Raw genomic sequence first — 13076 nt, 5'->3', positions numbered from 1 at the left:
TGGGGGGTTTGACCAATATATGTGGGCCTGAGAAAATCCATTTTATTTCAATTCACTTTCTAAAGCAGTTCTCTTTCTTTTTTTAGTACACAGAGCAAGCATGTTTGAGATGAAAGGAGATTTAATTGAATTTTAGAAAAAACATTTAAAACAAAAAATTATGACCAGATGGCAATAGCTAAGTCTTTAACCTAATGTGTCAATAAATCAGAGACTCCCCAATCCCCTCTCACTGAAAGGGCTAAAGCACCCTTCTAGCCATACCTGTCAAGTTTTTCAGTTTGTATTTTCATTCCTGTGCATAGTTTTCCTTTTTGTTTTGGAAAATAAATGTTTTCAGACTCCAGCTACTTTTGCCTCCCTGCTTCTCTGCACCATACTTCAATACCACAAAGACAGATAGCATATCCTTGATTTCTATTTTTGCCATTTAAACCCTGGTTTTCAGAATATTAACGGCATAACTTACTACTATAGCCGTTTGTTATCCAGATTTATACCGCTCAATTGCATCAAATGTATACATTATATGCCCTGAATAACATACTGTTTCTGTTATGGGGGGAGGGGGTGGGACAGAAACGAGACAAATGTACACGTGCACATATACGCAAATGCTGAAGCTATTGTTGCAACAATAAAATTATTTCAAGTATCGATGCTTTATTTTTTTTGACACAGCTGAACATGAATTTGTCAAATGCCCTATAAAAGTCATCATCACTACCTGACATGCCAAATAGCTCCTCCCATGTATGTATATATATATATATATATATATATATATATATATATATATATATATATATATATATATATATATATATATATATATATATATATATATAAAATCATTTTAAACCTTGTAAATGCCGTCTAACACAGTTCTATCTTAGTGGGGTCTGCAGATCCTCTCTAAGATAGGTTTACAAAAGATTTGGACTGTATCCTTCACAGTATAATTTATGATTTAAACACAGTATAAGTCAAATATACAGGTATATTAGAAAGTGCAGTCCTGCGCATGTATTCCTCAAAATGAATTATTCTGTAAATAAGAATGAAGAAGAATTAAGAATGTGATTAAATTGCGATGCAGGACAGAACTTTATACAGTAAGTTCTTCATACCATTCTTGAGGAAGATGTAGAGCAGGATGATGCGGATCTTGTCATATGTGCTGACGTTGGCATCCAGCAGAATGGGCACGATGGCCCTCATAGGATCTTTGATCTTTTCCCCCTCAGCATCTGTGCCCATCGCAAGGTCCTGCAACACACCACTTAACATGCTCATCTCAAATTTATCTAAAGAGCACTCATGTGCTATAACTGAGTGAAAGGAAGGACTAAAGTGTAAAAAAGAATAAAATTCTCCCACTTCACCTGTTCTACACGGCAAAGCTTGTCCACCGTTCCCTGGTAATGCTTCATGCAGTCTTCAGCAAGCTGCAGGTGAGTGGAGTACTGGAAACCGCAACACAGTTAGCATTCACACAGTAACAAGCAAAAAAAATCTCATCTTTAATAATCACCAATCGCAAGATAATCACACCTTGCTGAGTTCCTTCTGATATTGAGGCATTTTCTTCAACATCTGGGACAGATCCCTCATTGTGGTCTGTTGAATGGATGACAACGTCAAATCACAAAAGTTGTTTGGCTGACAATCATCTTTATCATTGTTAGGAGTAATGTATAACAAAAGTAATGGATTACTGGATGGATTTTTGCTGTAAACACGGTAGTGTAATGCAGTAGTTTTTTGTATCCCGTGAAATATCTTTTCAGCCAAGTACCCCCTAATCAGTGCAAAACATTTTGGAGTTAAAAAAAAAGACCTAAAACATGCCATCAGTGTCTAATTAATTAAACTTTAGACCCCTTTCAAACTTTATTTTTATTGATCCACAAAAAATAATCAACCCGAAGTGTCCTCTTTTGGATCATAGAAGAAATCTGTTGTCAAAACGAAATACCTTAGTTATTAATACATATTTTTCCACAAGAGAATAATCAATATAAAGTTTTCCCAAAAAGAAATAATTATGAGTACATATTTGTCCACTGAAAAATATTCAACATAAAGCGTCCTGTTTGCACTAACTGGAATGCACTAACTGTTTTTGCCAAAGCATAAACAAAGCATCACCATGCTGGGAAGTTAAGTAATAAAGAAATTAAAGTACAAAAAAAGATTCTATATCTTGTCATGTCTTTAAAGGTATTACTAAACAATACATATGAAATGATTTGTACTGTTTTTAGGGCTTAGGCCAGCCTTCCATTGGATGTGTAATGAGCTACATTTCGATTGGCAAATGCATATTTCCAGATATGTTGATTAGTGTAATATAAAAGTAATGCAACAGTAGTGTAATGCCTTTCAAATACCGTAATATAGTAATGTAACAAATTACTTTGAAATGACAGCAATAAGTAAGAATGCATTACGGTATGAGGTAACTTTCCCAACACTGATCTTTATTATACAGTATTTTGGGCAAATTGCAAAGAATTGGCCTCAATAGTTTTTAGTATCATCTAAAGTATCTCTGTATGATAAACAAATTAGATTCAATGGGAAGTGAGCACTTCAGTCCAGCTCCTGATTAATGAATGAATGTTTAATAATGTAATGTTTTATATTACCTTCTCTCCAGTGTTCATTCTCTTGCTGGAGGAAAACTCCTTCAGCTGACGTGTCACTTCCCTATATGCAAAAAAACCCCAACATATTGTTGGCATATTCTTGGATACAACATTACTGAGAGGATATATGTATGATTCGGAAAAGTACTCACTGGGACACCTCTGCAATGTGTTTGTGTCTCAGGCTCACCCACAGGTCATCGTCTTCATGGAGAAGAACCTCTTTCTCACGAGAGTCTCCAATGCCACTAGTGTCATACCTGAGCAAAAGCAGAGTTAGAAATGTTTGATTACAAATAGGCTAGTTTCTGCTTACACCTTGAACTAATAATTCTCCATACTTGTAGACGTCGTTTTCAATGGGCAGCAAGTCATAGCCCATAGCTTGGAAAGTGAGCTCATGCAGGACAGGTGAGACGGGGTCAAAGGCCCTGTCCAGGATGATCAGTTGTGAGCGTGCCTTATCTGGACCCTGCACATATAGACATATGCTATTGTCAATATTGACAATGACAAATAAGTCATTTAAGATACAGAAGTGGACACAGGAAATAAAGGCCCACCTCTCCCATTGTGGGGTCATCAGCCTTGTAAGCATCCAGCTTATCCTGAACCAGCTGAGCCAGGGTTGCATTGTCTTTGTAGTCCCTGATACATACATACAAAAAGTTGAATGGAATCCAAAATATTATGTATTTAGCGGCTTTCCTGCACAGTGCAGGAAAGCTGCTAAATACATAATACTTTGCACTACATGATATTTTGCACTACCTCATATGTATACAATTTCTTCACTCAATCTACTCCGTAATATGCTCAGAATGTAAGTCTACTCATTTATTAGTGGTTCATTAATACAGCCCTTCTTGCTCTGTTATTGTTTTTTGTTGTTGTTTTTGTTTTATTCCCAACCTTATTATTTGCTTGATTATGGAATGTAGTCTTCTCAGGGAAATAAACAGAACAAGAATTTCATTGTGTTGGTATTACTTTGCACTAGACAATAAAACTCATGAATCTTGAATTAATGACACTTTCTTGACTGGTCATTTGTTACTCCAGCAACACTAAATTTAAATTAATAATGTTCAACAATATTGCATTATAAATCACCAGTAATGGAGAGAATAGTATCTCTGCCATTACTTTAGTGCTTTAGTTAAATATCTTATCTTATCTAACTGTTGTGAATTCATCTGCATTTTTGACAAGACATAATCTGGTTTACTAAAGTTGTTGATTTGATGTATGCTAAATAAAGACGAGGGAACCCAAAGTAAAAGTACAGTTAATATGAAAGTGAAAGTCGACCACATACTGGTCTGTCAACATACAGTAAGTATTAAAAAATATAAAGTAAATATGAAAAAATTCATCAGCAACAGTATCAGCAACAGCATTTGTAACACCTTCCCAACTCGTTCAGTAGGAGTAAGAGCAAATGAACGTTAGTCATTTATTTTCACAGCAAGTCATACTAAGTATACAGAACAGGGGACACAGTAAGACACATGTCATTTAGTGCTCACCCTCGATATCTGACAGCAGGGTACTCTTTCAATGTGGCACACAGTGTGGCCAGTTGCTCAGCCAACCTCTCCATCACAGGGTTCTTCAGCTGGGTCTTATGAGGGCTGTAGAAACTATGGAAGGCATCAGGATTGTCCAAAGAGTACACCTGCACACAAATAGTAAAACAACTTAGACTGAATTTTGCTTTTTCTTAAAAACTTTGCTCTCTAATTGCTCTCCGGGCATCACATAGCTTCTTATACGATGACTTCTTAAATAAAAGATTATTGCTGTTTCAAAATGTTATCAGTTGAACAATATAAACCTGCTTTTTTTCCACCCTGTTTTGCTCATCTCTCATGTTCTTGCTTTTTTCTTTCCTTCTCTTGTGTTTTTTTTTTCCTCTTCTCCACTTCATCAATCACCATCGCTGGTGCTTCCTGCCCCATCTGCCTATAGTCACATGACCATGCCTCTGCACTGCAGAAGGGTCCCTGTTTCAGTTCAGCTATGATTGGCCAGCACTTTCTGTGTGCCTTTTGGGTCATCCAAAAGGGGAATGTGCATCAGAATGTGGGCGGGCCTTTGAAGCAACACTCTGCCTGAAGCAGAAAATCACTGACTCTGAATTAATAACAGTAGACAGGATGGAGCAAATCATTGTAGGTTGAGGAAAAAAAACATCCTTAGATGAGATACTGGAGAAATAAATATTGAGGGGGTAGTGGGTCTGGTGACTCAGCAGCACTGCGTTTAGTGAACACCTGATGTTTTGTTGTTACCCTTTCATTTATCTTTTCATTTTTTTTTTTTTTTTTACAGAATTCTAATATTTACCGTCAAGGACTGCCTGCTAATCTCAGAATAACTGATTGTTCATATTCAAATGAATGTCACAAAAACTTTCCAATTACTATGTACCTACCCACATAAAAATCCAAATAAGACATTACCAAGTTAAGAGCTCCTTTATTTTTATTTTTTTTAATAGAAATGAAATCGGAACAATGTGAGTCTATCTTGTTCAATCTGCCTGAGAATGAGTTTGGATCTTTTATGACAACTTCATTTGGACTCATATAACTTGTAATGTAAACATGTGATGTTGAGTGTGCCATTGGAATGAATGATAACCAATAGGGAAACTCAGTCTCACTGAAAAATAAGACAGAAATTTTGGTTAGCCCCTTTGGTATTAATTTTTGGAGTATAGATACCCCTTGTTTTTCATGGTTAATGGGAACTGGAACCCCCATTGATAAGTAAAAAAAACGTGAAGTAGCGTCACTCTTGAGGGAATTTTCAAGTGTATATATACTTGGGTATGTGAATTTTTTAAATGTGAAAAGTATTTATACTTTACATATTTAAGACAAATATAACTGCAGTACACATATGCACTTAAATCTTAAGTTATAAAACATTATACAGCAACTATACTTTTATCCCTTCCCTTCCCATTCCTTTGGCTGTAGTCTCACGAAGAGCCGCAGTTATATTAGCAGTGCTCAGAGGCCTAACTAGAGTGAAGCCTGTAGCTGACCAAATATGATAACAATCAGAGTTTATACGTGAAATTACCTTTTATTACAAAAGAATTCTAGGTAAGAGATTTACAACACTCCGGTGCAGTGCTGCTCTTTCCTGCTCTTCCTTTGCGTCTACCTAACAGCATATGTGAGTTTCATAAGGGAGACAGGGACACATGATTGGCTACCGGCTCGATCATCGACCTATGAAAGCAGGGGTAGATACAACCCCTGGGTGGGAGTTGATTACAAATCCTGCCCTCATTGGTCAATGGCCGCACCTGGAGCCAATCACATGTCTTGTAGGAGATAACAGGGATAACAGTACAGTTAATGTATGAGGTTTAATAATTTAAGATTTAGATTTAAGTAAATATGTGTACTGCAGTAGTTGGACGTCCAGGGAGTGCCTGTGGCAAGTGCATTTACAGTTAATTTGCCAGTCTGGCATTCAGGAAACCTTCACAGTACGTCTCTCTGCCATATAGCTGTTTTTTTTTTTAATTAAAAAAAAAATCTTGATGCACTGAGGGGGGGATAGGGGAGGGGCGAAGTAGCAAGGGATCACTGTATTGTATGTTGAAATTGGAATGATGTGAATAAGCTGAAGTATGTGGAAGGAGATGCATTGATGTCAAAAAATTAAAAATAATAATGACAGACAATCAGTCATTCTACACTGTAGAAGGGAATGGTCTTTGAGCAATTGCAAGAATTAGTGACACTTGAACAAATCTCTTGTTTTCATTTGTTTTCACACTCTATTTAACTCACAAATGTTTACCTGAGACTCATAGGGCAAGAAGGCGATGTTGATCTCTGTCAACGTCTTGATAGTTTTGGAAGCGCGGCTCTTTACCAACTCATTGAAGAGTGGATCAGGACAGGCTAGAAGGGAGAGAAACACAATTGTTAGAATTATTCATTAATACAGGGCTTTAGAGCTTCCAGTTACAGTCCCGGTATAGAACCAAGCAGAATAAAAAATTTATTGTGTTATCATTAAATGAAGAATTTGTAGGTACAGCAAGTGTCCAATTTGGTACCTGATAAGTACTTAATGTATATAATTTTATTTACGTTATCCATTCAAGACCTTCTGCATTTTGAGGCTGAACAAGAATCGGCACCTGAAAATCTGAAACAATGCTTTTAAGTGAAAATGGTAGGTTGTACCTTCCAAGATGAAAGTAAAATTCTGAAAGAAATTGATATGTTTAAGAAATTAAATAAAATCTAACTGATTCAAGATCAAAAATACAACTTAATATGAACTGCATGAACATTAAAGCTGAGTGATTTTGATTACTTTTACAATAAACTTTGAAAATAAGGCCAATAGCCCAAAAATGAGCACAGTTGTACTTTTCTGCTCACACTGCCAATGGGTGAAAAGAGTCAAATTTAAAAGCACAATGACAAATAAAAGACACATTGAGAAATTAAAGTTAAACAAAAATTTCATTCAAAGTGGAAAAGTGTGAAACCGAAAAATTGCAAATGCTCACAGTCAGTGAAGAAAACGTGAGCTGCTTTGTATTTTGCTGAGTGGGGGTCCTTGAAGTCTCCGATGAGGGTATGGACCGACTAAGGAAAGACAAGCAAAAGCCATGAATTTTTACGGAGACCTTTGGCATGTTAAATACGATTACATTTTGCTTGTATACACATGTACTGTATCAAATTGACACCAAATCAGTAGATGATGCTTTTAATACAATAATAAGTACTGTATTCCAAACATTCGGAAAATACCTAATTTTATTACATGTCCACTTAAATATTTGTTTTCCTTTCATTTTTGTTTAATGGTAGCACTGTTATAAAAGTTTTAAATATGATGGTTTCAGATATCATTTACTCAGAAGCAGATGGGGTGGAAAGTACTTTTGGTGAACTAATTAACGTGAAACTGAAGTTGAAAATAAAACAAAAAATGAGGGTCAATAATGGAGAATTGTAACCAAAATTTGCTAATGGCTCGAACACCCTGTCGTACGGCTTGAGTACAATATAGCATACTGGAAAGCAGTGGTTGTGAGAAGTAACAAGTACTGTATCTCTATAATCAACGAAGGGGAGGAAGACTTTACGATGCAGGAATATTGGCAAGGATATAAACATTGCGACTAGACACCAACTTTCAAAATGCTCTGGTTGAGATGAAGCAACAGATTCTGAAATTGAGTTGGAAAAAACTCTGGCACTAAGTCGTGCTTGACAATGCAGGCTTCACGCTTGGATGTGGATAATGTAGTGAGGCTAGGGCGGCTGCTGGCCTGCAACAAAGGGCTCAAGAGATTGCCAATAACATGGTCAGAGCCATCCACTTCAGCAACAGTGTGGTTATGGCATTATATAAAGGCATTTTGGCGTAACTGAAGAAACGTTGGCAACAAATCCCCATTACGAAGTTCCACATCTGTATGCAACCCAGGTTAGAGCCTCCAGCAGAAGACGAGTTATAAGTAAATGTCTGTAGGATTTTTGTATGTGTGTCCGTACAGTGTTTGCAAGTGAGAGCATAGAAAGGTTTTATCGAAAGGTTATAGAAAGGTTTTATCGAATGCATTTCATGCACCTTATGCATGTATGTACAATGCCTCTCAGGGGGCAAATCCTACTTCGCAGAATTCTCTTATCCCAGAGGTTTTCTGGTCTCCATTAACCGCGAAAAGTGAGGAAATTACTGTATTTTGAATTCTCAACTTTTATATTTTTGATCAAATGAAAGTGAATAAACCAATTTAGAATTAGTGATACTGGAACATTAACTAAAAGAATTGTGAAGCATTGGTGCAGTCTATAGTCTCCAATACAAATCAATTTTAAGAGGAATGTGAAAGTGGATGAAGAGGAAGAAGAAAGCGAGAGTGAATGCTCACCTTCTCTGTAGGTGTAATCAGAAAAATGGCCTCCAGGCTGGGAAGAGGCTCTCGTCGCTTGTTGATGTCCTCCACAACTAGGTGAAGGTAAAGGAGAAACTTTCACATGTCGGTTGCTCATGCAGAAGTACTTATAGACAGGGATGCACATAAGTGGTATGCAGGTACGCGTACATAAATCACTGATGCGTAAAATCGCGTGCTTTACTACCTAACTTTTACCCATGACAACAACCTGAGCTGAACATTTTTATTTCCCTGTAAAGCGGCTCCAAGATGTACCATGGCTTGACGCACACTTAAATGTGGTGCAAGATTGACCTTTCATGTCTTCAGCAAGCAGAGAAAAAAGGTATGACTGATACTGGGTTGAAGATTTTTAGCCATCCTTTATTTAAAATGAGCGTGTGAATGAAGCGCAACTCATGACTAACACTTGTAAGCCTTAAAAAAAATGGTTTCTTGGGTCTCCAAAGGTAACTATAAAATGGATCCCATTCATGATGAAACCGTGAATATGCAGTTTTGCGGTCTTCCTGCTAAATAGGTCAAATACGCATGTACAGTGTGTAGTCAAGTCTTTTTTTTTTCCTTCACCGCGACCCTCTGTCTGCCCACCTCTCTCTCTCTCTCTCTCTCTCTCTCTCTCTCTCTCTCTCTCTCTCTTTTGCTCTCTCTCTTTCTCTCTCTCTCTCTCTTTCTCTCTCTCTCTCTCTCTCTCTCTCTCTCTCTCACTCTCTTGGGTGCACGCCAAATAGTAACACATCTTCATTTAGAACAGAAAACAAATGTAAATAAATGAAAACATAATACATGCCATATAATATGTTACACAAACAAGCTAATCGAGAAGCAATTGCTAATTGCCGAACACAGTTAGTTTTCTCCCCATCTTTCATAAAGCAAAGCATGCGTGTCCCATCTCTTCCTATTCTGAGGATCTTTGTTTACTGAAGCGGCTTGGACTGGCTGTCGGGGCTGCCTATCATTCTCTTGAGGGTGTGAATGATATCATTTATGTTGTCACTCTACAGTGATGGAGAATTTACCTCTGACTTCTTTGAACTAATTAAACTGGGTCCTGAACGAACCGTGCAAACCATAACTGATGGACTTATGAAACCTTTCAAGGACACAGGCTTGAATAACACGACATCGCTGAGTGCACACAAACAGTGCACTTAATGAGGGAGCAACACTGAGAAAGGCATGTAGAAACAGTTTTTAATGAAAGAAACGGTGCATACCAAACACCTCGTCCTGGTACACATGTGAGTAACACACACAAAAATAATTATGTGCACCCCTGCTTATAGAGTATATTGACTGAGATTATTTCCCTTACTGGTGATGCCCTCTGTCATAATGTCTGTCATCTTGCAGCAAGAGGACAACATCCTCATGCTTAGTTGGTCCACAATCAAGGCCTAGAAATAAGAGAAAATATATGGAACTTACAATACAATCAGCTGCAATAGTACATCCATCCATTTTCTGTAGTTGTAGTTTAGTACAGCGTCTCCAATGTGAGTACAATACATACTCAATACTACTCATACTCAATACTCAATACTCAGTTTTTCGTACTATAAATTCCTTAGAATACCTTCCAATGGACAACACTGAATAAATGGCACTTGTGATAGACATACAGTATATATAATATGGCAGATTCTGTGGGGACATGTTGGTGTTCAAAAATGGACTACAATCTGGAAATTTATAAGAGTAACTCCAATGCTACTGGTGTGTCCACATCAAGTAAATCATCTTCTAATTCATTTTATAAAGGACCACTTATCCTCGTGAGGGTCACAGTTGAGCTGGAGGCTAGCCAAGATAAGTTTAGGCAAGAGGTGAGGTAAACTCTACACTGGTCCCCAGCCAACCGCAGAGCTCAAATAAATTAATAATATAAAATAAAATGTGGTCGAGACGTTACTTGGAAGTTGTTGAGAATTAATGGATGTAGAAGGGACAATGTGGGTGTTTTGTAAGGATGGATATTCAATGCTCACTACACTTTATTGTGGTCTTTACAGAGATTCTACAGTGGACATTCTGTGCTAATCATAATGCATCTTATAATACTTTCAATGTGAGTGTTTGGAGGACAATTATACTGCAGGGCGATATTGTAATTAAAGTAGCTTCTCACCTTCCATTCCCCCTTCTTCTTCACCTTCTTGATGACATCATTCATAATCTCTGCAATAGAATAATAAGGTTTTAATTTAGAATTTTGTACTCCTATGTGGGAAAGCATTAGACACAAGACACATGTACAAACTATTGTGACAATTACTTGTCACTGAGTCTTAGACAAAGGAGGGGAAATGACACGCCTAAAATATTTTAATTGTTTGCTATAAATGTACTTTATTAGTTATTTTAATTTTGTAAAAGAGTATTCAAAGGAATGTAGTTACTGAGGTAAATGTCAAAAGATAAGAAGTTGAATTGCACATGCAATCCTAAAGTCAGAAAAACAGCATGTCCAGATAAATAACACTTTAATGCCCACTGTATCCATTTTGCACTGCAACTTTAGAATGTTTGATATATTGAGAGAATTGGCAGCAACAAATAGAGAAAGTTTAAGAAAGGAAAATAGGATTTGGCAAACGGCAGGCAGGGAGTCAGCCCCTGTGAGTCATTGGAACAGTATCTGACTTTGTGTGGGAGAGGTGATCTGGAGTAGTGTCAACATAGTACGCAATGAACCACTTGGAGTGTCTGAACTTAAAGCAAAAAAAAAAAAAACCACAAACCCATAAAAAAATGCATCTACCAGGCAACTAAACCTGGTCATTTGAATTTCTAAAAGTCCAACTTGTTTTTAGAGAATCATTGGCTCCAGTTGCCACAGGATGAGACACTTCCACAAACAAAGGGGTCATCCGTCACCTGTACCTTTCGACTGCAGGTGATATTTCCTCAGGCTTTGCATTACAGGACTTTTCTGATATGGTCTCTCTGATAAATAGTGCACAGCAGCAATATTCTGCTCTGCAGATTCAGATTCCATATTGCCAAGGAAAAAAAGCAAAATTACATTTTTAACAGATGACAGATTTCTAACTACTCTGCAGCATTATCTTGTTTTGGCATCTAGTGAAACTAAACCTACTGTATTCTATGAAAAGAGAAGTTAGGCACATTCTATTATAAAACAAATAGAACACCTTTCTTTTTCACAGGGAGTTGAAAACATTGACACCAAAGCCTCTGGACAAATTAAGGAGACACAAATGTTGTTTGTACCTTCTGATGTCCATATAGTACTGTAGTTTGAACAATATAGGAAAGCACTAATATAACAGAGGGGAAAAGACCTGATCAAACACAGTGCAACAGCTGTGTCAACCAAACAGATACACACACACATACACATGCTCACATGCTCACAAACACAGTAATCTCTGTCCCTTCCAGTTAAACAGGATACACATCCTTACAGTTGAGCCTTCAAAGAAGTATCTGAGGCCATACCAATGTCCAACTCTTTTTTTAACCAATTGCTATGATTTCTGACATTCAGAAAATGCATGACCCTATGAACTAAAACATTTATAGCGAATAAAATATCATTTGTTTTCTCCTAGTGCAATAAACGTCAATTATATGCAGATATTCACTATTCACGAAGAGGCCTGGTACCTATTCACTACAAATAGAGGAGTCAATTACGATGGCCCTGAAGTGCAAATCATACAAACAAAAACATAAGCAAAAAAAAGGTAATTGCTAACCTAAAAACAAAAACACTGTTTATAAAAATTCTTTTCGGTTCACAGGATGCATTTTCTTTGCCACTTGTCTTCACAAGGGTCGCAGGCATTCTAGTGTCTATCCCAGCTGTAGGTAGTAGGCGGGATACACCCTGAACTGGTTGCCAGCCAATCGTAGGGCACACAAGGATGAGACAAGAAAAAAACCCTGGCATTTACATTATTATTACAAAGGGTGCAAAAATAATGAACCGTAACAATGATGTACCTTAACCTTGGAGTTCAGCAATAATTTCTTTGAGGTTTTCTGGGCTCTTGTCACCATTTGCGCAATCCGTCTCGTTACTTTGTCAGAAATTTTCCTCCTGGAGCTCTGCCCAACAAGGTTAGCTACAGCCCCATGGATCTTAATTTTCTGAATAACAGTATATGCAACTGTGGCTAGTCATGGGAACATCAAGTTGTTTGAACATGTTCTTCTAGCATTTACCACTAAAGTGCTTGTCAATCATTTTCCTTCTCCGTAATCATGAGTCAACTCATTCCTTCACTTTTTCTGGTCATTGTGTAGCGTGGTACACACCATGTCACCAAATAGAACAACGATTGCTTGTTACCCTTAAGTATGCCAATTGACTGGTTACAACTTTAAAAAGACGTGATAGGGTATATACCTTTTTTTGAACTTGCTACTATGATCAAAATATTTTCAACGTTTCCAAGAGGAATCATCACTTTAGCGAGTTTGTTTTAAATAAATAAGCATAC

At 37.2% G+C, this 13076-nt stretch overlaps 1 protein-coding gene across 2 annotated transcripts in view; it reads right to left on the bottom strand.

The window, feature by feature from the left end:
- The window catches only part of stxbp1a (syntaxin binding protein 1a), a 31975-nt gene that overhangs the window by 14893 nt on the left and 4006 nt on the right, over positions 1 to 13076 (bottom strand). For both annotated transcript variants that reach the window (XM_088434842.1, XM_088434843.1), the window contains exons 2-14: positions 10736 to 10785; positions 9923 to 10004; positions 8578 to 8654; positions 7201 to 7279; positions 6477 to 6580; positions 4181 to 4329; positions 3215 to 3299; positions 2993 to 3123; positions 2804 to 2911; positions 2652 to 2712; positions 1555 to 1620; positions 1386 to 1466; positions 1131 to 1269 (exon numbers count right to left, since the gene is read on the bottom strand). In XM_088434842.1, the coding sequence (XP_088290968.1) occupies positions 1131 to 1269; positions 1386 to 1466; positions 1555 to 1620; positions 2652 to 2712; positions 2804 to 2911; positions 2993 to 3123; positions 3215 to 3299; positions 4181 to 4329; positions 6477 to 6580; positions 7201 to 7279; positions 8578 to 8654; positions 9923 to 10004; positions 10736 to 10785 (1212 nt within the window). The remainder of the gene's footprint in view (positions 1 to 1130; positions 1270 to 1385; positions 1467 to 1554; positions 1621 to 2651; positions 2713 to 2803; positions 2912 to 2992; positions 3124 to 3214; positions 3300 to 4180; positions 4330 to 6476; positions 6581 to 7200; positions 7280 to 8577; positions 8655 to 9922; positions 10005 to 10735; positions 10786 to 13076) is intronic.

The sequence above is a fragment of the Hippichthys cyanospilos genome, chromosome 15, assembly GCF_059441005.1.
Source record: "Hippichthys cyanospilos isolate Australia breed blue-spotted pipefish chromosome 15, RoL_Hcya_1.0, whole genome shotgun sequence".
Lineage (NCBI taxonomy): Eukaryota > Metazoa > Chordata > Actinopteri > Syngnathiformes > Syngnathidae > Hippichthys > Hippichthys cyanospilos.
The sequence above is the reverse complement of the archived record's forward strand: the minus strand, read 5'-3'. Positions and strand labels throughout refer to the sequence as shown.